The sequence below is a fragment of the Littorina saxatilis genome, linkage group LG13 (genome assembly GCF_037325665.1).
Source record: "Littorina saxatilis isolate snail1 linkage group LG13, US_GU_Lsax_2.0, whole genome shotgun sequence".
NCBI lineage: Eukaryota > Metazoa > Mollusca > Gastropoda > Littorinimorpha > Littorinidae > Littorina > Littorina saxatilis.
Window position 1 is genome coordinate 977,101 of NC_090257.1, and position 25,100 is coordinate 1,002,200.

Consider the following 25,100-nt stretch of genomic DNA (forward strand, 5'->3'; position numbering starts at 1 on the left):
TGTCTAATTCATTAACTCTTTGTGCACAAACAAATGTGAAAGTGATGACGTCATGAAGTTTTAGAACCTTCTTTTCACAGCGATAGACCTGATTGTAAATAGTTTTAAGCATGGAGCTCGCCATGTGAACTGAGAAACGAATCAAACTTGCATCGGTCTCCTGTGGCCATATCAACTGAAGAGACGAAAGCAAATAATAAGGAACCAACCAAATCATGAACTCTTGTCAGCCATCATATGGGATTGAGTGTCTGTTCAATATGTCACAATATTTCATTTCTGTTCTCCTACTTGTGTGCATCTTTTTTTTTAAATGATATCAATGTTCTGTTTTTCAAGAAGATCTGTCACCACATTTTGTTAATCATATCCCGCTATGAAATAACAGGTATGATTATGTGAGCACTTATTATTAGTTGTAAACTTGTTGTTGTGCTCCTCTGTAAGCCTGTTGTTGGATTATCATGTGTGTGTTTATGAATAAAATGCTGTTTGAACCGTTGACTGCTCTTTGCACGTGCAGCTCGTCGCCCTGATCGAGGCCTTGCAGTTCCGCAAGATCGGGCGTGTGTACAACAACCCCTCCAGTCGCATCATGATGCTGCAGAACGTGGCCCTGGCCCTGCAGGCCTGCACGGATGACCACATCAGACTGGTCAACATTGGTAAGAACATCTGCAGTCTAAACTTAGCAAACATTATATTACAATAAATGTCGCACCCAAAGTGAAACAGGCATTATATTCCCATGTCATTTCATTCTTGTTCTTGTTCTTTTTGTTCTCCTTGTTCTTCTTCTGGGTTCATGGCCTGAAACTCCCTCGGACACTCGTGTTTTTTGCACGAATGGGTTTTTACGTGTATTCCGTTTTTACCCCGCCATTTAGGCAGCCATAAGCCGCGAGAGCACACAACCCCCCGCGGGTTAGGGGGAGTCCCATATTGGTTGGGACGAGAAAGAATTTACCCGATGCTCCCCGGCATGTCGTAAGAGGCGACTAACGGATTCTGTTTCTCCTTTTACCCTTGTCAAGTGTTTCTTGTATAGAATAGTCAATTTTTGTAAAGATTTTAGTCAAGCAGAATGTAAGAAATGTTAAGTCCTTTGTACTGGAAACTTGCATTCTCCCGGTGAGGTAATATATTGTACTACGTTGCAAGCCCCTGGAGCACATTTTTGATTAGTGCTTTTGTGAACAAGAAACAATTGACAAGTGGCGCTATCCCATCTCCCCTCTTCCCTACGTCGCGATATAACCTTGAACGGTTGAAAACGGCGTTAAACACCAAATAAAGAGAGCACACATTGTGAATAGTTGCTAGGGAACCAACAAGACTGGTCATGCCAGTTTGAGTCATACTACAAAGTGAATGCTAGGCTGGTCATAGGAGCTTGCATCTCAGTAACACAGCATGCTTGATTGTTGATACGAGTTTGTGTCTAAGAAAGACAGCATGGTAGTCTATATCTTACTAAAATAAAATGTTAGACTGGTCATACGAGAACGCCAGAACATTGAGAACTTAATATTCTCCACAATCATTCTTCATAGACGGAATGTTGCCTTTTTCATATCTAACGAACAGATGCAAAAGGACCACCATCAAACTCAATGTTCACACTGAAAATTCACGACCCTCGAACGGGAGGGAAATCAAGTGCTACTGTTGACAAACACAGTTCTGGATGGTTGATCAGATAGAATCGACGCAACAAAATTCTGAGCAAGGTGAAGTTGTATTCACTTCACCGCGAAACACGATACTGCACTCTGCCTGAGAGGCTAATGCTTTGTGAATTCTATCGATCTTTGTGTCGGCAGAAAACAATCTGTCACTTTGTGTGTGGCAGCCTGTGTTTTGCGCTGTGGTTAAACATAAAGCCTGATATTATTTGGGGCAAGTCTACTTGACGAAGCTCGCTGTGGTTAAACATAAAGCCTGATATTATTTGGGGCAAGTCTACTTGACGAAGCTCGCTGCACTAAGCTTTGGTACTGAATTTTCGGTAAAAAAAAGACTTTGCAAAGTTTTCGCGGAGTAACTTAAAGGCCTACTCCGCCTCTTGAAAACAGTTCGCGAGCACCGTCTCACATCTGGTCAAGCGTCTTCATGGGATAAGACCACCCCCCCCCACTTGACCACACACTTGACCGCACACTTGACCCCACACTTGACCACACACTTGACCACACACTTGACCACACACTTGACCACACACTGGACCACACACTTGACCACACACTTGACCACACACTTGACCACACACTTGACCACACACTGGACCACACACTTGACCACACACTTGACCACACACTTGACCACACACTTGACCACACACTTGACCACACACTTGACCACACACTTGACCACACACTTGACCACACACTTGACCACACACTTGACCACACACTTGACCACACACTTGACCACACACTTGATCACACACTTTACCACACACTACAGTGAACAGCCTGGGTGCTCTCTGTGCACAGTGCTTCTTTTATTCAAAGAATTAATTTCTTAAACGGAAATGAATTCATCACAAAATTTAAAATCGCCGTTAAGGGGTTGATTTTTAGTATGTGACCAAGTGGAGGGATGGTCTTATCCCGTGTAAAAGCCTGGCCAGATCTGAGACGGGGAGGGGAACTGCTTTTACGAGGGGGGGTGGGCCTTTAACTTTGGGCTTAATGAAAGTTCTTGGGGGTTGGAGGAGGGAACGGGATGGTAGAGAGAAGCTGGGAGTTCAGTATTATAAACACCTTTCCTCCCATGCAACCGTTTATTAAAACCAACACATCTGTCCAGGAGTTTATACATGTATATAATATATAATTGGTTGGTTATCTGTTTGTTTTTAGTTCCTTCAACCGTAATGTGGCTTTTCGGGAACGATTCAATTTTGTTTCCTTTTTCAGTTTAGTGGTATCACTATCTATCTCCCTTTCCTTTCTCAGTTTAGTGATATCTATCTCCCTTTCCTTTCTCAGTTTAGTGGTATCTATCTCCCTTTCCTCCCCCTGGCCCTGATGTTAAGATAAACAGGCTGCCTCACACAAAATGACAGATTGATTTCTGCCGACACAAAGATTGATAGAAATCACAATGCATTGGGGGCCGGGGAGCTCAGTTGGTAGAGCACTGGATAATAAAGTAATAAAGTAAAGTAATAAAGTAAAGTAATAAAGTACAGTAATAAAGTACAGTAATAAAGTACAGTAATAACGTAAAGTAATAAAGTACAGTAATAAAGTAAAGTAATAACGTAAAGTAATAACGTAAAGTAATAACGTAAAGTAATAAAGTACAGTAATAAAGTACAGTAATAAAGTACAGTAATAAAGTAAAGTAATAACGTAAAGTAATAAAGTAAAGTAATAAAGTACAGTAATACAGTAAAGTAATAACGTAAAGGAATAATGTAAATTAATAAAGTACAGTAATAACGTAAAGGAATAACGTAAATTAATAAAGTACAGTAATAAAGTAAAGTAATAACGTAAAGTAATAAAGTACAGTAATAAAGTAAAGTAATAACGTAAAGTAATAAAGTACAGTAATAAAGTAAAGTAATAACGTAAAGTAATAACGTAAAGTAATAAAGTAAAGTAATAACATAAAGTAATAAAGTACAGTAATAAAGTACAGTAATAACGTAAAGTAATAGCGTAAAGTAATAGCGTAACTAATAAAGTAAACTAATAACGTAAACTAATAAAGTAAACTAATAACGTAAACTAATAAAGTAAAGTAATAAAGTAAAGTAAAGCTCAGGCAGAATGTCAACCATCAGACACCTGGCCAGGCTGTACACGGGGTAACAGCACCCTTCCACTTGGTCACATACCAAAAACTAACTAGAGAAAGAGTGTTTCCCGAGGAGAGTGAATGTGTTGCTGAATGAATGGTCAGATTGACATATCCCACTGTGCATAGCAAGCAGCAAGGATGCTCATTTTCGGCATATGTCCAAGTGGAGGGATGCTCTTAGCTATGGGATGTAAGGCCAAACAAAAATATAAGTTGGTTTAGGGTAACGATAGGGTCGGCAGGTCGGCTTTTTTTTCTATTTTTTTTCTAGTTTCGTCGATTGTTTCGGTATAGTTCGCAAAATGTGCCAAAAGTTGGGATTTTTTTGAGCAATGAAAAAAAGGTTTAGGGTCGGCGGGAAAAAATAGGGTCGGTCGGGTTACCCTAGACCAACATAATTATATTTTTGTTTGGCCTAATAACCTTGACTGATTTTTGACGGAGACGAAAGTCAAAACTAGTTCATGTCTATTTGTTCTTGTTGCTGTTGTTGTTGTTGTTGTTGTTGTTGCTGTTGTTGTTGCTGTTGTTGTTGCTGTTGTTGTTGTAGTTGTTGTTGCTGTTGTTGTTGCTGTTGTTGTTGCTGTTGTTGTTGCTGTTGTTGTTGCTGTTGTTGTTGCTGTTGTTGTTGCTGTTGTTGTTGCTGTTGCTGTTGTTGTTGTTGTTGTTGCTGTTGTTGTTGCTGTTGTTGTTGCTGTTGTTGTTGTTGTTGTTGCTGTTGTTGTTGCTGTTGTTGTTGCTGTTGTTGTTGCTGTTGTTGTTGCTGTTGTTGTTGCTGTTGTTGTTGCTGTTGTTGTTGCTGTTGTTGCTGCTGTTGTTGCTGTTGTTGTTGCTGTTGTCTGCTGAGTACATTTTCATTGTTATCTTGATCTTTGATGGTTTAAAAAAAAATGGTCCTCATGGAAAGAAGACGGTGCCTTGATGGACTTGATGTATTTCCTGCAACCCGGGGGGCCTGGTAGCTCAGACGCGCAGACACCTGGGTAGCGCGACTCTCGTTGCTGCTAGCTTTCCATTGGAAGGAAGTGACCAGCATTTCTCAGCATTGGGATCATAAAGTATATATAATAAAATGAAAGAAAAAAACACACCTATTCACCCTGTGTCTGATGTGTCTGAAAAAACCTCCGCGCGGAGGGGTTTTGCAGCCAGCGCAGTGAAAATAAAGAGGGAACATTTTCTAGGCTCGCACGGCAGCAAGCAGAATGACTGTCTCTAGACTGTATTTTTCTTCTGTTACCATAGGAACGGAGGACATCGTGAACGGCAGCGGCAAGCTGATTCTTGGGTTGCTATGGCATCTGATCCTGCGCTACCAGATCAGTGCCAACAAGGGCAAGGCTCCGCCCAAGAGACTCATGCTGCAGTGGTTCCAGGGTGCCCTGGAGGGGGTGTGGCTCAACAACTTTACAACAGACTGGAGCGATGGAATTGCACTCAAGTAAGTACATGCGCACTGGGTTCTTGGGTACTGTCGCAGGGATTAGTGCACTTGTACATAACGGTAGCGGTTTTATGGAGCGCTGGGGGTAGTGTTCGCTCAACAACTTTACAACAGACTGGAGTGATGGAATGCACTCAAGTAAGTATACATGCGCACTAGTGTTTTGTTCGGTACTGTTGCGGGGAATTCCTGATACAGCATTTGCAACTAGTAAAATTCCGGAACAGTGTCCCAAATTAACTATGTCTGTCACCAGTCCGCCATTTGTTATGTCCCTTGAACATGCAAATTACGTTAACAAAATTAATCCAAGTTCCAAGTCAAAATTACGACTTTTCTCCAAATGTTGCCTCAGTTTTAATACGCTATCACGGTTCTCTCTGCTGACACTCTTGGTGCTCTGCATCAGCTTCCTTTAGATTAGAACACTGTCCTTGGCCTTGGCCAGGAACAACGCACCGCAGGCGTTTTGTATATTAATCCTACTCTAGGGTAGGATAATGATGTGTTTGAGCCAAAATAAATTATCAGTATTCTCGTGAGAATAAAAGAAAGATCGTTCTAGAAGGCCTGTCACTGTTGAGGTTTGTGGTTCGGGTTGAGTTGATTTGAAAGAACTCATGTCGACAAACAGTAACCCGTCTAATCACTCAAACAGCCAAGCACCCGCAGCTTACCATCCAAAAGCCTCGCCATATCTGAGAAGGTGAGAGGACCTGTTTTCGTGGGAAGGGGTGTGCTTTTATACAATACGTGCCAGTGGAATGTTCATTGTATAGAAGGTTATTCCTATTTATTAGTTTTCTGGCCAGCGATGATGTTAGTTGTGTGTGCTCTTTTGATTTACAGCTTGTGTGCTTGTTGTTGCTTAATTAAGACCATTGTTTGCTGGGGGTGTGTGTGTGTGTGTGTGTGTGTGTGTGTGTATATATATATGTGTGTGTGTGTGTGTGTGTGTGTGTGTCTGTGTCTGTGTCTGTGTCTGTGTGTCTATGAATCGGTGAGTGTGTGATTTAGCTGTGTACTGTGTTAGCTTAAAAGCCCTATGGGTATGAAGCCTAATAAAACCTTGGATCTTGAAACCTTAAAGATGCTTCTATCTTCTGTAAAGGCCTGTACAGATCTGTCATGGTGAAGATGATCGCTATCAGGAGAAAGATGAAAGCTTTAACTGACAGGCGTAACTTTAATGTTCCAACGACTCATCTTCGTTGTGAGTCATTCCATTTTATTTGTTGAAGGAGCCTCTGCTTCAAACCGTTAGTCAGTCGGTATCATTGTGTGCGTTGTGTGTGTGCAGTGCGTTGGTCAACTACTGTAAGCCTGGCACCGTCCCGGATTGGAAACAAATGGACCCAAGAAACAGGTCAGGTTGGCACACAAATGACGCCTTCAGATTGTCACCTTCCGCTATTATTCGGTTTATGAAAAGATTTGCTGACAGACGCCTGTGTCTTTTGTGCTTTTGCTTTATCGGTTCCTACTGTGTTATTACACCCCCGGTATAGGGGTGTGTATAGGTTTCGCTCGATGTGTTTGTGTGTTTGTGTGTTTGTGTGTTTGTGTTCGCATATAGATCTCAAGAATGAACGGACCGATCGTCACCAAACTTGGTGAACAGGTTCTATACATTCCTGAGACGGTCCTTACAAAAATTGGGACCAGTCAAACACACGGTTAGGGAGTTATTGGTGGATTAAGATTCTACAAGGACTTATAGAGTAACATATTAATGGTCAAAGGGAAATAACCTTCTCAGTTGGTGGCAGTGAGAATGGTTATTTCCCTTTGACCAACGGGGGTGTTTTTCCTACCTCGAAGGAATTTCTTGTTTGTCTGTATCCTCAGAGAATAGCCGCAAGAAACTGTGTGTGTGTGTGTGTGTGTGTGTGTGTGTGTGTGTGAGAGTGAGGAAAAGACAGCGAGAGAGAGAGGGGGGGCGGAGAGAGAGAGGGGGGCGGAGAGAGAGAGGGGGGCGGAGAGAGAGAGAGGGGGGCGGAGAGAGAGAGGGGGGCGGAGAGAGAGAGGGGGGCGGAGAGAGAGAGAGGGGGCGGAGAGAGAGAGGGGGCGGAGAGAGAGAGGGGGCGGAGAGAGAGAGGGGGGCGGAGAGAGAGAGAGGGGGGCGGAGAGAGAGAGGGGGGCGGAGAGAGAGAGGGGGGCGGAGAGAGAGAGAGGGGGGGCGGAGAGAGAGAGGGGGCGGAGAGAGAGAGGGGGGCGGAGAGAGAGAGGGGGGGGCGGAGAGAGAGAGGGGGGCGGAGAGAGAGAGGGGGCGGAGAGAGAGAGGGGGGCGGAGAGAGAGAGGGGGCGGAGAGAGAGAGGGGGGCGGAGAGAGAGAGGGGGGCGGAGAGAGAGAGGGGGGCGGAGAGAGAGAGGGGGGCGGAGAGAGAGAGGGGGGCGGAGAGAGAGAGGGGGGCGGAGAGAGAGAGGGGGGCGGAGAGAGAGAGAGGGGGGCGGAGAGAGAGAGGGGGCGGAGAGAGAGAGGGGGGCGGAGAGAGAGAGGGGGGCGGAGAGAGAGAGGGGGGCGGAGGGTGGGGGTAAAACAACAGAGAGGGAGAAAGGGAGTGTGTCCCGTGTGTGTGTGTGTGTAAATGTGTGCGTGCGTGCGTGCGTGCGTGTGTGGGTGTGTGTTTGCGTGCGTTTGTCTGTCTGTCTATTTGTCTGTCTGTATGTATGTCTGTGCGTGTGTGTGCTTCTGTCTGTCTGTCTGTCTGTCTGTTTGTTACTCTGTGTGTGTGTGTGTGTGTGTGTGTGTGTGTGTGTGTGTGTGTGTGTGTGTGTGTGTGTGTGTGTGTGTGTCCCGTGTGTGTGTGTGTGCGTGTGAAAGTGTGAGAGAGAGAGAGAGCAACAGAAGTTGCACAACTAAAGCGACGTCGTGTATCCAAAAAAGGGTGGACAATAAGCCATCTGTGACGGGCGCAGTGGCGTAGTGGATAAGACATCGACCTCCTAATCGGAAGGCCGTGAGATCAAATCCCGGACGCTGCCGCCTTGTGGGTTAAGGGTGGAGATTTGTCCGATCTCCCAGGTTAGCTAATGTGCAGATTTGTAGTGCCTTGTCCCCCCCCCCCCCCCCCCCCCCCCCCCCTTCGTGTGTACACGCAAGCACAAGACCAAGTGCGCACGAAAAAGATCCTGTAATCAATGTCATAGTTCGGTGGGTTATGGAAACACGAAAATACCCGGCATGCTTCCCCCGAAAGCGGCGTGTGTCTGCCTAAACGGCGGGGTAAAAACGGTCATACACGTAAAATGCCACTCGTGCAAAAACACGAGTGTACGTGGGAGTTTCAAACCACGAACGCAGAAGAAGAAAGAAGTAACCAGGGCTGAGGTGCACGAGAAAGTTACCACCCAAACGGGAGCCACCCGCAGTGTTGGATTGGTTGAAACTGAAATGTGTTGTGATTTCAACCAATCAGAACACGCGGTTTGTTCTCTCCCGTTTGGGTGGCGCCCCCTGTCGGTTTGTGCATCTCCGCCCTGGTTTCCCTTGGTACACAGCTCTGGACAATAACCCCTCTGTGATGGGCAGGGTGGACAATAACCTCTCTGTGATGGGCAGGGTGGACAATAACCTCTCTGTGATGGGCAGGGTGGACAATAACCTCTCTGTGATGGGCAGGGTGGACAATAACCTCTCTGTGATGGGCAGGGTGGACAATAACCTCTCTGTGATGGGCAGGGTGGACAATAACCTCTCTGTGATGGGCAGGGTGGACAATAACCTCTCTGTGATGGGCAGGGTGGACAATAACCTCTCTGTGATGGGCAGGGTGGACAATAACCTCTCTGTGATGGGCAGGGTGGACAATAACCCTTCTGTGATGGGCAGGGTGGACAATAACCTCTCTGTGATGGGCAGGGTGGATAATAACCTTTCTGTGATGGGCAAGGTGGACAATAACCCCTCTGTGATGGGCAGGGTGGACAATAACCCCTCTGTGATGGGCAGGGTGTACAATAACCCCTCTGTGATGGGCAAGGTGGACAATAACCTTTCTGTGATGGGCAGGGTGGATAATAACCTTTCTGTGATGGGCAAGGTGGACAATACCCTCTCTGTGATGGGCAGGGTGGACAATAACCTCTCTGTGATGGGCAGGGTGGACAATACCCTCTCTGTGATGGGCAGGGTGGACAATACCCTCTCTGTGATGGGCAGGGTGGACAATAACCCCTCTGTGATGGGCAGGGTGGACAATAACCCCTCTGTGATGGGCAGGGTGGACAATAACCCCTCTGTGATGGGCAGGGTGGACAATAACCCCTCTGTGCTGGGCAGGGTGGACAATAACCCTTCTGTGATGGGCAGGGTGGACAATAACCTCTCTGTGATGGGCAGGGTGTACAATAACCTCTCTGTGATGGGCAGGGTGGACAATAACCCATGATGGGCAAGGTGGACAATAACCTCTCTGTGATGGGCAAGGTGGACAATAACCCCTCTGTGATGGGCAGGGTGGACAATAACCTCTCTGTGCTTGGCAGGGTGGAGAACTGCCGGCGCGCCATGCAGCTGGCCAAGGAGCACCTGAACGTGCCCCGGGTGATCAGCGCCGAGGACTTTGCCAGCAAGGAGCTGGACGAGCTGTCGGCCATGACCTACCTGTCCTACTTCATCCGCAAGGACTCCCCGGGCTACTACGCCACGCTCAACTGGGTCTGCAGGCAGCTCCGCACCACCAACATCAGCAACCTGACGGTGAGCAAAGCCGGACCTAAGTAGGGTGAGGGAGGGGGTTCCCAATTGTGGTAGGGGTACATTAGTTGAGCACACGAACCTCCTAGAGGGTTCCGGGGGCATGCCTCCCTCCCCCTCCCCCACCCCCCCGGAAATTTTTTTGAAATCTAGATTCAAATAATCATGTGCAATCTGGCGCATTCTAGGAGTAAGGCACAACAAAACGTACAATTACATAGCCCATATTCAACACACGTCTACATTATATAAACATATTCAACACATGTCTACATTATATAAACATATTCCTCGTCCCCTTTCTTATCATTTCTTTTATTTCGTTGAATGCGTAAGATTTATGGTCTGATTTTATCATTTCTGTTATTACGTCTAATTTATAAGTTTTCTGGTCTGATTGTTAGGCTTTATAATTTTTATATTTTGTCTTATGATCTGATTGTTACATTCTATAATTTATTTTATTTTATCTGATTACTAAGTGTTGCGGTCTGATTGTTAGGTTCTGTGTTATTCCAGCGTCGCGGACGACGCTGGTATCTGCGGTCGGGAAGACTTTCCACGAATTTGCCACAGGGCGCCGCCATGTTTTCTGTGCTCGACTGCGAGCAGACCACAGGCACATTACACCCAAAATTCTTGTAGGCATACACAGACGCAACATAGCATATACAGACAATAACACCCACAACACTTCAACTGCATATGAAAGGAATAAAAATAAATCCGCAAATCAGTCGCGCACAATACACCAGTTAGAAAAACAAGGAGTACCAAAGCGGCGTGCAGAAACTAAACTGACTCGGAGACTGAGAAGAAACATTTATCACACGATGTGGATAGCAAACATTAAAATAAAACAGATAAGTCAAGCAAAAAATAAACACAAATATCGAAAACACAATAAACAAAGGTAAAGAAAACAAAAAGAGATGCTTGCCGACAGTCAGTGTGTGTGTGCGTGGTTTGCCGTGTGCGTCAGCGGGGTGTGTGTGTGTGTGTGTGTGTGTGTGTGTGTGTGTGTGTGTGCGTGCGCGTGCATGCGTGCGTAGGCTACGTTCTTGCGTGTGTGCGTTCGAATGAGAAAGAAGAGAGAGAGAGGATTGAACAATGAGGTCACGTTCTCTGTCACATGAATACATATACACACACTGAAGGCTACTTCGGACACGAACACTTGCCAACAACTGTGGTTGGACATGCTTTTGAAATGTAATATTTTTTCGACATGATTTCTGGACATACGAATCCCGCTGTGTTGCCTACTGATGTTGCGAATGATGAAGGTTTTGAGTTGACTGACCTTGAGGAGGGATTGCATCAGGCGTTTATCGTCTCAAATTATATCCTTGCTACTTTTCAGGAGTCAACTATTGCCATTCATGGTAACTTGGATAGTCAATGTTTTTATTTGTTTGATTCCCATCAAAGAAACAGAAATGGTAACCATTCTTCAAATGGCGCTGCAGTTTTGATGTCATCAAGTTAATTCCTTTGCAGAATTGATTGATTTTCTCAAAAGCCATTATCAATGTGTTTATCAATTAACACCTGTTCATTTCTGTCCAACTGCAATGCAAACTCAATGTGGAGGAAACAAGGATTCATTACAAACAAGTCATCCCTGTACATCAACAGATTTATGTACCTCAATCAATACTGCTAGTATGAGTGACAGGAATCTAAAAGAAAAAACAACCAAACGCAAATGTACTACTACTTCTACGACTCGTTTGAATGTAAAACAGAAATGTAACACTATCTGTGACAATGACGGTTCTACGACTCGTTTGAAGGACAGTATAGATCGAACCTTAACCCACAACTACGACAATTGGTGTCAGACTTTTTTGAACAGGAAAATATGCCTCTGTTCAACAGTAACCAAAACATGGAAGATGTTTTTGAAACTTTACAGAAATGTAACACTAGCCTATCTGTGACAATGTTGCTTTTGAATTGAACCCACATTTGTTGAACAGGAGAGAATGTTCCTGTTCAACAGTGCCCAAAACACTGAATCTGACGTTTTTGAATCTTTTCTGTCATCTAACTGAATCTGACGTTTTTGAATCTTTTCTGTCATCTAACCCAATTGCTCATGACTTCATCGATCTTGAACATGCCTACTTTTCAAAGAAAGACAGACAAAAGCGAAATCTGCATGTTAGCCATCTGCCTGAAATGGTCAATGCACTTTTGTAAAATTGTCACAGCTGTTATGCACTTTTGTGAAATGGTCAGTGCTGTTGTGCACTTATGCAAAACTTGGTGCTGTGCTGTTAACATTTGAACAAAATGCATTTTGTTCAAATGTTTAGTGCAACTTGCTACTATATAATCGCTGTATGCGCTTTGTGGTAATAATGCACTGTTGTGAAAAGTTTGCGCTAAATGTTGGCACTATGTATCATTGTTGGAGCACCCTCCTGTAGATGCACCATGCTGAAAAATGTACTTATGAATCAAGCATTGACTGAAATAAACAATTTATATATCCAGCACAACATGCAATTCATTAACTTTTGACCCTAACCTTTAACACTTCCCAAAATAAATCTTTGGTGGACATTGCATCGACGCTGTTCATTTTGAATGAACATTTTTCTTGTCTGTGTTGCAGACAGACTGGAATGACGGGTACTACCTCTGCTCCATTGTGCATTCTCTGGGCGGCAAAATTCCCGGGTGGCCGAACCTTGACCGGTCGGACAAGCAGGGCAATTGCCAGAAAGGTCAGTCTCTGCGCATGACTTGGTGTATGTCTTTGAAACTCTCTCAAAACGGAAAATGACTGCCTTATTTGGCGGTGTGAAAATGTCAATATTTCAAACGCAAAAAAATAAGCGTGTGTGTGTGTGTGTGTGTGTGTGTGTGTGTGTGTGTGTGTGTATGTGTGTGTGTGTGTGTGTGTGTGTGTGTGTGTGTGTGTGTGTGTGTGTGTGTGTGTTGGTGGTTTTTTTTGTTTTTGTTTTGTTTTGTTACTGATGATTTTGTTTCAGGGCTTGACGGAGCTAAAAGTCTGGGAGTAACGTCAGCCCTGACAGCGACAGAACTGATGGACCCTCACGTGGACCACCTGGCTATCATGGCTATCCTCAGCTCACTGATGAAGGTCACTCCTCCGACAGAAGGCTCGGAGAAACTTACCTTGAACTGCACTCTGGACGATGTCAAACAGGGCACTGAGGTCAGGCTCTGAGAGTTTAGTTTTAGTTTGTGTAGCGAGGTGGTACTGAGGTCAGGCTCTGAGAGTTAAGTTTCAGTTTGTGTAGCGATGTGCGTTGCCTTCTTTTCTATCTTCTTTGACAGCAAGACGATATCCAAAACTTCAATCTTGGTGGTTCTTGACCACATCATATAACTACAAAACAGACATACTGTTACTTAACTCACGGGGTCTGGAAGTCTCCAAGAAGAAGAGACGTCTGGGTCTGTTCAATCGGTGTCGTTTGTCATTAACCCCTTTGGTCTTGAGAGAGCCAAGAAGATCACGTCTTGGTCTGTTCAATCGGTGTCGTTTGTCATTAACCCCTTTGGTCTTGAGAGAGCCAAGAAGATCACGTCTTGGTCTGTTCAATCGGTGTCGTTTGTCATTAACCCCTTTGGTCTTGAGAGAGCCAAGAAGATCACGTCTTGGTCTGTTCAATCGGTGTCGTTTGTCATTAAACCCTTTGGTCTTGCAGTCTCGGTTCTTCGTCACATCATCAGACAACAAGACGGACCGGAGCAAGCTGGAGGTCAAAGTTCAAGGACCGGAGGAAGAGACGCCATGTTCTGTAGTGTGGACACAAAACATGGCTGACTGCAAGTTCATCCCTTCCACCGTCGGCCAGTATTCGGTCAGTACATTTTCAAAACTCAAAGACAACGACAAAAACTTTTATTGTCGACGGCTAAGCCTCTGAGGCCTGATTTTAGTTCAAGGGCAAAATGGACTTCAGGAAGCTGACTGCACCAAGCTTCGGCATTGGATTGTTGGGCTTCGGGCTCGATTCAGAAAGGCCTTTACAATGGTGATTCAAATTACCGCAGTGAGATTCACAGTTCCAACTTATAATCAAGCGTACATTTCCAATAAAGAGAAAGAAACCCAAACGGAGAGAGGAAGAGAGAGCGAGAGGAAGTAAATCACTGTCAATGGGCCCTAGACCGGAAGTGTTCCCCTTTACAGCTGTCTACTGTCTTTTGTTATCCTACATAGATTCACGTGACGTATGACGGAGAGGATGTGGTCGGCAGTCCCGTGACCTTCACCGTCACCAGGGACGTCAGCAAGGTCAAGGTCTTGACCTCGTCTGGTCAGTGCAGGGTCGGCAATGACTTTAACATCAAGGTGAGATTTTCAAATTAGGTATACTTCTGTGTGTATGCGTGTGTGTGTGTGCGTGCGAGTGTGTGTGTGTGTGTGTGTGTGTGTGTGTGTGTGTGTGTGTGTGTGTGTGTGGGTGGGTTCATGCGCGTATCTGTGTCTGTGTGTGATAGTTTAAGTGCGTATGTATGTATGTATGTATGCGTGCGTGCATGCGTGTGTGGTGGTGATGTGAGTGCGCGCGCATGTGTGTGTGTCTGTGCGTTCGTGCGTGCGTGCATTAATGTGTGTCTTCCGGTTCAGTTACTGTAATGCAATGTTATTTGAGACATGCAACACGTAAATGTGTGTGTCATTACGTCTTTCTTGTGCGTCCGTGCATCTGACTATTCGGTGTAATGTACTTTGCTTTTTTCGACCATTGTGCATGTGGCCCTTTCCTTGGCAGGTGGACTCCACAGGGGTGAACGGTGCGCAGTACAGGGTGGAGGCACGCTCGGACACCGGACAGGTGCAAATGCTGACCACTAACAGTGAGGAAGGGACAATCACTGCCCCCTTCACACCAACAGGCAGTGGTCAGTTGATATTTTAAGGCCACATTCGTTTCTGTCAAAAGTCATCTTCACCTACAAGATCTACAGCTAAATGTATGTGTGTACTTTTTTATGACGAGTAGTGTAGTATGATATACTTCTGATGTGAACCATAGGAATACTATGAATACCTGACGCTCACGGCCGGTGTAACACGAGAAAATTACTCCCACGAGATTTTTACTCCGGAGTAAACATTTCGTACAAAAAATATACTCCCTTTACGAAAAAAAGCACTCCCCCATTGCACGAGAAAATTACTCCCCAAGACAGGTGAGTTCCGAGTAAACATTTCGTACAAAAATGTTACTCCCCTGACGAATAAATAACGAATAAATTACTTCACCCCAACACGAGCAATTTAACTTCCCATGCCAGGTGTACGAAATGTTTACTCCCTTGTCCCCTGTTAGTCTTGGTGGTGGAAGGGGTGGAAAGAGGGTAGCGCGACATTCGTGTGCGCGAGATCCCTTATTGGCATTATCCCTTCGCCAGCATCCCATTTTTGCGTACGAGATTTTTACTGGAAGTAATAAAAATGGGGAGTAAAAATTTCGTGGAGGGAGTAATTTTTTCGTGCCTTGGGGAGTTCTTTTCTCGTATGAAGAGTGTACTCGGAGTAAGAATTTCGTACGAAATATTTACTCCCGAGTAAATTTTTCGTGGAGTAAAAATTTCGTGTTACACCGGCAGACAACTCCGTCAGTGCAGAGCAGCTGTCACACGTATTATAATGTCTTATTCTGTGACTAATTTCCGACTCGTTATTTTCAGGCAAGTGGACGGTGCAGGTGTACGCGGACGGGAAGGTTGTGGGCAGTGCGGTTCAGGTGTCAGTGTATGACCCCACCAAGGTCGCACTCGACGCCCCTCCCTCCGCTCTCGTGGGAGAGACAGTGGAGTGCAGTGGTCAGTGTTATGTCCCCTTTTTGTTTGTTTTTTGTATAAGATGCTGTGGGTTTTTTTCTGGTTTCATTGTTTGTTTGTTTGTTGTTCGGTTTTTTGGGTGGCGGCAGATGCGAAGCCAAAGTTTCGAATAAGGCCGCTCTTCTTTTTATGAAGTTGACTTGACGAAGATTTAGTCGTGAAGTCTTATTAGCGAAATTCAGTGCCAACGTGAAGTCAAGTCAGCTTCGTCAGGTCAGCTTCGTCAAGTCAGCTTTGTCAAGTCAGCTTCGTCAAGTCAGCTTCGTCAAGTCAGCTTCGTCAAGTCAGCTTCGTCAAGTCAGCTTCGTCAAGTCAGCTTCGTCAAGTCGGCTTTGTGAAGAGGACTTCGCGAAGTCGCATTCGGCCAATTCATATCAGGCTTTACACTCATTCGGCCAATTCATATCAGGCTTTACACTCATTCGGCCAATTCATATCAGGCTTTACACTCATTCGGCCAATTCATATCAGGCTTTACACTCATTCGGCCAATTCATATCAGGCTTTACACTCATTCGGCCAATTCATATCAGGCTTTACACTCATTCGGCCAATTCATATCAGGCTTTACACTCATTCGGCCAATTCATATCAGGATTTACACTCATTCGAGCGAAATTTTGCGACAATTCCGCTACGCATGCGTGGAGATTCATTTTGGATAGAGTAAAAACTCGAGAATTTAAAAACAGAAGAAGCCAATATGGAAATATTCGTGTACCTTTCTCTTTAAAAGGAAGAGTTTGACTAAATTGGACAGAATATCGGTGTTCTGTTGCGGTGGAGGATGAAGAGTATCGGAACATATCTGAAGTTAAGATAAATGTAACCATATTGCATAAAAGACCCAATTCTCCATAGAAAGTAACATAGCTAGCTGTAGAGTTTTGATATAAAGGCATACACTAACTCTAATCGTCTGTTTTCTTGGTCATTATATTTACCGGTAGAGGACTATCTTTGTAAAAGGAAAATGCCTCCGATCTAGATACATAATTGGGTATCTATGGCGACCTTTTTCTTCTTCTTTTGTTGGGAGTTGTGTATGTGTAATTGTTGTTCTCTTTCTGCAGTGACGTGTGATGGCGTGGCAAGTGATGACGTCAAAGCCGAGGTGGAAGACGGGAGTGGTCAGGTGCTTAGTGACGTCACGATTTTAACGAAAAATGGTGTCAAGCATATTCACTTCAAACCCACCAAAGCCGGCTCGTTCAGAGTCAAGGCTTATCTGAAGGGCGAACCTGTCACGGGTGAGTCAATGGATGTATGATCTTGCGTGGGAGAAATTCAAGTTTTACGCCATCACGGCAAAGCCATTAGGGGCATGTTCCCGGGTTTTACCCCGACTTTACATGAGATACACTAGTGTATGCGTGTTTCGGTGGTATCAGCCTTCTGCACTTACGGCAGAATGACCGAGGTCTTTCACGAGCCACTGTGGTCGGTGACACGGGGGTGGGACACGGATACCGTCTCTGGTTCTGCACGAAAAGATGACCTTGCGTGCCAGAAATTGTGAGTCAAATGTTTTTAATCTTAATTCCAAAAACTGAGCGGTGTTTAAATACTTTGTGTGTGCGTTCTTCCCCAGAAAGGCTGTATTTACGCCGCATTAACTGAGACGAGGTTGTGCAGCGTCTTTTCTCTACTTTATTGAGTCTTTCTGCTCATTTGTATCTCTCTCGGAAACACGTAGACACACGTGTGAAGTTATTTTTCAAAGGAAAATCAAGGGTATTCACTCTTTTACAACCTATACAAAACCGACGGAGTTATTTCCAAAAGTCGTATATTGAGGGAGGGACGGAAAACGGGAAGGAGAGAAGGACGACGGGACAGGCGGGCATGCGGATGTGTAATCCACTGTCAAAAGGTCAAGTTAACTCCTTAATGATATACGATACCGATACACACACAGCCTATCGGTGACCTTACAAGAAACTTCCCACTACTGATACGAAAAAGTCATCGAGTCAAACTTCATTCTGAAAACTCTTTGCAATTTCTCCGTGACACAAACAGAAAAAATGACTGCATGTGAATTATTTCTTGACGTACGCCACAATTGAAATAGTTTCGCTTTTGACGTCAGAAACTTCATTTTGGAAGCGAGGGTCCAAAAGAGACCGTTTGGTTTTGTTTACTAGATATCTTATCTCATTAATCCTACGTCCATCAGAGGTCAAACATACAAGTTGTTAACATATTGGAGAAAAAAAGAGAAAAAAACACCATGAGAGATTTCGCTGACAATGTCGTTGTCTTCATGTCCACATGATGTCATAGATATTATTAATGATAGTTTGATAATAGGAATAGATTTGTTTTTTGTATTTTTCGTACGTTCAATGCTGATTATATTTAAAACGTTGTTAACTCATGTGATTGGTTTTTGTCTTTAAAAAAAATAGTATGACAGTACCTTTCTATCTGTTGTCCAGGCAGTCCAAAGGCCATCAGCGTGTTCGACCCCGGGGAGGTGGTGGCCTTCGGGGAGGGCCTGAAGAGAGGGGTGAAGGGAGAGGAGGCCTCCTTCGTGGTGCAGGGGGTGGAGAATGGAGAGGGGGTCACGGCCTCCGTGGAAGGTAAGACACTTTTGTTTCTTTTCGCTAGATAGTCGTGAGAAGTTGGTCAAGGTAATGGTGTCATTTTGACCTTACCGGTGCTTGAAATCCCTGAAAGTGCTTGGGTTTGGAGGTCAATGTCAAGTCATTGAACGTCATTGAAAACTTGCCGAGGTCCTTCAAAGTCCTTCAAATCCCAAACATTGTTGAGTTCGAATCCCGGCCGCGGCCGCCTGGTGGGTTAAGTGTGGAGATTTTTCCGATCTCCCAGGTCAACGTATGTGCAGACCTGCTAGTGGCTTATCCCCCTTCGTGTGCACACGCAAGCACAAGACCAAGTGCGCACGGAAAAGATCCTGTAATCCATGTCAGAGTTCGGTGGGTTATAGAAACACGAAAATACACAGCATGCTTCCTCCGAAAGCGGCGTATGGCTGCCTGAATGGCGGGGTAAAAACGGTCATACACGTAAAAATCCACTCGTGCAAAAACACAAGTGTACGTGGGAGTTTCAGTCCACGAACGCAGAAGTAGAAGAAGAAGAAGCTGGCTGACTACAGAGAAACTACCCGCAGTAGAGATTTGCAAGGTTGCAACAGTGGCATGGGGCGTGTTTCTTCCTTTTTTGCTCTCAGCAATATTCGCAACTGAACCATATCACGCTTCTTTTTACATTTAGTCAAGTTTTGACTAAATGTTTTAACATAGAGGGGGAATCGAGACGAGGGTCGTGGTGTGTGTGTGTGTGTGTCTGTCTGTGTGTGTGTGTGTAGAGCGATTCAGACTAAACTACTGGACCGATCTTTATGAAATTTGACATGAGAGTTCCTGCGTATGATATCCTCAGACTTTTTTTCATTTTTTTCGATAAATATATTTGATGACGTCATATCCGGCTTTTTGTAAAAGTTGAGGCGGCACTGTCACACCCTCACTTTTCAATCAAATTGATTGAAATTTTGGCCAAGCAATCTTAGACGAAGGCCGGACTTCGGTATTGCATTTCAGCTTGGAGGCTTAAACACTAATTAATGATTTTGGTCATTAAAAATCTGAAAATTATTATTAAAATTATTTTTTTCTAAAATGATCCAAAATTACGTTTATCTTATTCTTCATCATTTTCTGATTCCAAAAACATATAAATATGTTATATTTGGATTAAAAACAAGCTCTGAAAATTAACAATATAAAAATTATGATTAAAATGAAATTTCCGAAATCGATTTGAAAACAATTTCATCTTATTCCTTGTCGGTTCCTGATTCCAAAAACGTATATATATGATGTGTTTGGATTAAAAACACGCTCAGAAAGTTAAAACGAAGCGTACAGAAAAGCGTGCTATGCAGCACAGCGCAACCACTACCGCACTAAACAGGCTCGTTAATTTCACTGCCTTTTGCACGAGCGGCGGACTACGGTCATTGTGAAAAAATGCAGTGCGTTCAGTTTCATTCTGTGAGTTCCACAGCTTGACTAAATGTAGTAATTTTGCCTTACGCGACTTGTTTTAATGTTTTTTTGAATTTTCTTTATTCTGCTAACTTTAACTATGGCATTTATGAAACTAAAACCTGACAAGAAAGTTGTCAAATGGATGCAGTTGATTGCTTTAGAATTATTTACTGCAGTCGTGTTCATTTCTGGTTTTATAAAGTATTTCTTGGCACTCTTGTTCTTTATTCATGCTGGTCGTTTCCACGTACTATTCTGAAGGCTGGGAGTACAAGGCACAGCAATAGTCAAATCTCTCGTGGGAGTTTCTTTTACTCGAGTCATTTTCGGGTGCAAATTGTTTTGTAGGTTACTGTTTATCATATGGATATAACAAATGACATGCAAATAAAAAATATATCAGTCGTCTTATTACGGTAATCGAGGGGGTAGTTATAGGTAAAACGAGTCAGAATGACACTCTCGCGACTTCCACGACATAGCACCAGTATACTGGCGGTAGGAAGAAAAATGTATTAAAAAAAATTCACAGACACCAGAGACGGTAAAGGGAGGCAATCGTTTCCACTGCCAGTTTGCTAAATAGGCCAGAAAGGATGAGTTGTTTTCCATGAACCGTTTTCTACCTGGAAGTGTGTTTCCAACCCCACCCAAAAGTGTGTTGGTGTCTCAAAGAGCAAAACTTTTTCCGAAATCCAATAATATACCAATTTCTTTGAAAATATTTGGATTATGTGTTAAATTTACCCTCGTACATGTTATATTAATTAGAAACATTTAAGAATCAAATATTTCACAAAAGCAAACCAATTTAATGTAAGTGCATCAGATATTTAATGATATTTTTTGAAAATGTGTCAAAATTCGGCAAAATTCGGTGTGTTGAAAGTTAAGCATGTGCTTACTCCCGGTCGGTCAGATACTCATTAACATAGATTGTTGGTGAAGGATTTTGAATTCAAGTAGTGCTTCTTGTGTACACCTGTTTTGAGGTGTTCCTTTGAGACTGTCATTTTCTCATCACTCTTGTCACACGCAGCGGAGGGCCGGGAACTTCACGTTCGTCGATTTGCACTGGACGAGAACTCGTGCGAATTTCAATACGTCCCTTATAGAGCGGGTCATTACGTCATAAAGGTCCAGTGGAGAGACAGACACGTCAAGGGTATTGGCTGCTGTGACGTCATCCCTGTGTTGTATGACGTCATCCCTTCGTTGTTTGATGTCATACCTGTGTCGTTAATTTTACTCTGACATAATAACCAGATCAGTTTGCTGCACGATTTTGGCCCTGCTTTTACGCGTTGATGTGAATTTCCCCCTTGACTTGACTTGACTTGACTTGACTTGACTTGACTTGACTTGACTTGACTTGACTTGTGAATTTCCCCCGCTTTCTGTTGTATTGTCAAAAGATGATTGTTCAGAAAGTACGATGGCGTTGAGCTCAGGTCTTCTTTGCTTATATTTGTCGTTTCTTTTTTCCGTCCAGTCATTCATTTATCTCGTTCTTTCTCCGATTCATACCGACCTCAAATCATTCGTCTTGCCTTTTTGTGCATTTTCCCTTCATTCTTTGTTCAACTGTGTTTACGTTTTACCCACCCCTAGGTCCTCATATAAAAAAAAAGTTTCTCTCTTGGTGCTTTTCGGTATGTCAGAATGTTTACAGTGTGCAAGCTCATGCGTCGACTGAACCATCATTTGTAATTAATATATGATCATAGGCAATTAATTGGACAGTAGAATATAGATTATAGATAATACAGCTAGACTAGTATTTGAAAAATCAATCTGAACTACTTTTGTAATACATGTCTTGTTAAATATTCTCTGAGTTTTGTTTCAATATTATAATGGTTCAAGAACACTTCCTTGAGTTTTGAATTAAAACTATCATGTACCCTATTTCCTTGAAGCGCATTTTCTTTTAGAAAAGAATTAAAAGTCATCACTGTTAACATTATACGGAGTCAGAGTGTTGAAGGGTTTCTTCTATTTGTTTAATGACGAAAACTTTATACATTATTATTTATGCTAATGGAGTCAATCAGTGGACATGGTAATGCCTCTTTTTTTTCCCCAAGATCAATCAATCAATCAATCAATATGAGGCTTATATCGCGCGTATTCCGTGGGTACAGTTCTAAGCGCAGGGATTTATTTTTTTTTTTATGCAATTTATATCGCGCACATATTCAAGGCGCAGGGATTTATTTATGCCGTGTGAGATGGAATTTTTTTTACACAATACATCACGCATTCACATCGGCCAGCAGATCGCAGCCATTTCGGCGCATATCCTACTTTTCACGGCCTATTATTCCAAGTCACACGGGTATTTTGGTGGACATTTTTATCTATGCCTTTACAATTTTGCCAGGAAAGACCCTTTTGTCAATCGTGGGATCTTTAACGTGCACACCCCAATGTAGTGTACACGAAGGGATCTCGGTTTTTCGTCTCATCCGAAAGACTAGCACTTGAACCCACCACCTAGGTTAGGAAAGGGGGGAGAAAATTGCTAACGCCCTGACCCAGGGTCGAACTCGCAACCTCTCGCTTCCGAGCGCAAGTGCGTTACCACTCGGCCACAAGATTACTTACGTGTTCCGTGACAGCACAAATTAAAGTGTGTGGCTGTGCGCCGCAGCCTGTAACACTTGAAGCTTGATTTTTACTACCTGTTTCTTTTACTGCGAGTTTCCGTTCTTTCCGTGTGACGTCACGTCAATCTATCTATCTAAAGAGACCGTATACGTTCAGCTGGTAGTTCCAATAAGGATTTTTCGCTGATACCACCAGAAAGTATACGCTGAACGTACAGAACGTATACTGTGAGCTGCTGTGTAGCGGGCCCAGGACTGTATGGTTTGTGCGGTCTAAGCGATGTGCAATGCCTCTTATCTATCTATCTATCTATCTATCTATCTATCTATCTATCTATCTATCTATCTATCTATCTATCTATCTATCTATCTATTTATTTATCTATCTGTATATCTATCCATTTATCTATTTATATATCTATCCATCTATATTTCTATCTATATATCTATATATCTATCACACTACATTCTAAATGTAAGCTCACTTTTCTTTCATTTTGTCGTTTCTTTTGCGATAAGCTGCACAGCCTGTGTGATTGAAATGTGCACTGCTTTTCATCACGCATGCGCTAATGATACTTCCGCTTTGTATTTTTGTTTGTTTGTTTGTTAATTTGCGCGTGTTGATGCTTTTTCAGGCAGTGTAATGCTTTGTTTTAATGTATCTATAGTCTCTCTCTCTCTCTCTCTCTCTGTATATTAGAAATCAAGTATTGGAAGAAGTGTCTCACCATAAAGTCCTTGGTGTAAAGATTGATAATAATTTGTCATGGAATGACCACATTGATTACATCTGTAAGATTTGCTTCCCAAAAATATATCAATTATCAAACATTAAACACTTCTTGAATCTCCACTCGCAAAAGATCTTTTTTTACAATCACATCTTGTCAAATATTGATTATGCATCCACTGTATGGGATTGTGCAAGTGCTAATGTTTTGAAAGCTTTAGCCAGTCTTCACAGAAGAGCAGTTAAGCTAGTTATGCTAACAAATCACACTCCTTCAGAATCTGATTATACAAATTTGCAAATATTACCATTTCAAAAAAGATTAATGTATAATAAAGGTGTTATAATGCATAAAGTGATGTCAGGGTATGCACCGGAGACATTACGTGATAATTTTATTTTGAACTATAACAGACTAAAAATCATAACACCGTCTCCACGTGTTGACCTTTTCAAATCAAGCCTTCTTTATTCAGGTGCGGTCCTATGGAACTCACTGCCTATTTTTCTTAAACATAAAACAAACACATACAGCTTCAAAAAAAATTATATGTCACACATAATGCAACTAAACATGTGCTGAATGGTTCATCAATTCATTTAAAATGTATGTGCATGTTAAACAAAATTATAACAACATTCAGATCTAGATTAAGTTATGTTAAAAATTGACACTTTTTATCATTGACAATTGTACTTAAAATGCAGTATGACAATTTATTTTTAAATTTTGTATCTGTATATGATGTGTTAATTTTGATGTGATTCTTTGATTATATTGTTTTCTGTTCTTGTTGACCCTATATAATTCCATTTTGTTTAGGTTTATTTGGAAGAAAAAGTATTCAAATACGCGCGCATTTGAAAAAGTAAGACGAACAGTTATGTGTAAAGAAAAAGATTATGGGGGTTTGAATATGATAAACGTAGTAGATATGCACAACTCATTTATGATTTCCTGGCTTGTTAATTTGCATAACTCCACACAAAAGTATTGGTCTGTTATTCCAAGATATTGTCTGGCATGTCTGGGCATTGGTTTATCGTGCTTTGACTCAAATGCATCTTCGAAAACGATGAATGGCCTCAATAGTTGCAGATCATTGTTTTAGAAACAAGTGTTATTAACTTGGCTTGACAATAAAAGTGTTTTCTGTGAAAAGTATAATTTTGAACCAGTACATTTGAAGGACCAATGCATTTGAATATGAATATTCAATTTAAACATAAATGCCTATTTTTTAAAGATTTTATAAAACATAATATCTCATTTGTAAAGGATGTCATGAATGAAAATGGTATTATTATTTCTTTTGAAGATTTATGTGAAAAAGTGGGTTATACACCATCCAGACAGTTTGAATATAATGCATTATGCACAGCACTTAAATCCAGACGCACAGACACATTACCATATCAATATTTTACATTGCAGGATTTCATTATTAATGGTGGAAAAATAACAGCAACGTTTATTAGAGCATGTTTAGTTGATCTTGATGTCCAGATTCCGAGTGCCTGTGATTTTTGGAAACGAAAACATAATGTAAATTTGGATAAAAGAAACTGGTTATTGGCTGTTAACAGCACAAAAGAAGAAAGATTACGTCTGCTGCACTGGAAATTATTACATAGAATATATCCAACCAATATTTTATTAAACAAAATGGGATTACGAACATCGAATAAATGTGAATTTTGTAATGAATTAGACACTCTTGAACATTTCTTTTTTAGTTGCCAAGAGGTGATGAAGGGTTGGAAAATATGTAAAGATTTTGTTTATAAGAAAATACATGTTGCCATTATTTTGAATGAAGAAAATGTATTTTTGGGTTATTTTAGGGAAAGTTTGAAAAATGATTATATTTATTTTGTGAATTATTGTATTTTAATCACCAAAATGACCATTGGAAAATTTAAATATGGGAAAAAGTTAGATTTG

At 42.5% G+C, this 25,100-nt stretch overlaps 1 protein-coding gene across 2 annotated transcripts in view; it reads left to right on the forward strand.

Moving 5' to 3' along the window:
* Positions 1-25,100, forward strand: part of LOC138946218 (filamin-A-like) — a 69,510-nt gene that overhangs the window by 21,821 nt on the left and 22,589 nt on the right. The window contains exons 3-15 of one of the 2 annotated variants that reach the window (XM_070317741.1): positions 524-665; positions 5,059-5,254; positions 6,558-6,623; positions 9,746-9,959; positions 12,580-12,691; positions 12,959-13,146; positions 13,643-13,798; positions 14,161-14,292; positions 14,717-14,846; positions 15,639-15,773; positions 16,865-17,041; positions 18,233-18,376; positions 20,853-20,978. In XM_070317741.1, the coding sequence (XP_070173842.1) occupies positions 524-665; positions 5,059-5,254; positions 6,558-6,623; positions 9,746-9,959; positions 12,580-12,691; positions 12,959-13,146; positions 13,643-13,798; positions 14,161-14,292; positions 14,717-14,846; positions 15,639-15,773; positions 16,865-17,041; positions 18,233-18,376; positions 20,853-20,978 (1,918 nt within the window). The remainder of the gene's footprint in view (positions 1-523; positions 666-5,058; positions 5,255-6,557; positions 6,624-9,745; positions 9,960-12,579; positions 12,692-12,958; positions 13,147-13,642; positions 13,799-14,160; positions 14,293-14,716; positions 14,847-15,638; positions 15,774-16,864; positions 17,042-18,232; positions 18,377-20,852; positions 20,979-25,100) is intronic. The other variant, XM_070317742.1, reaches the window with a different exon arrangement.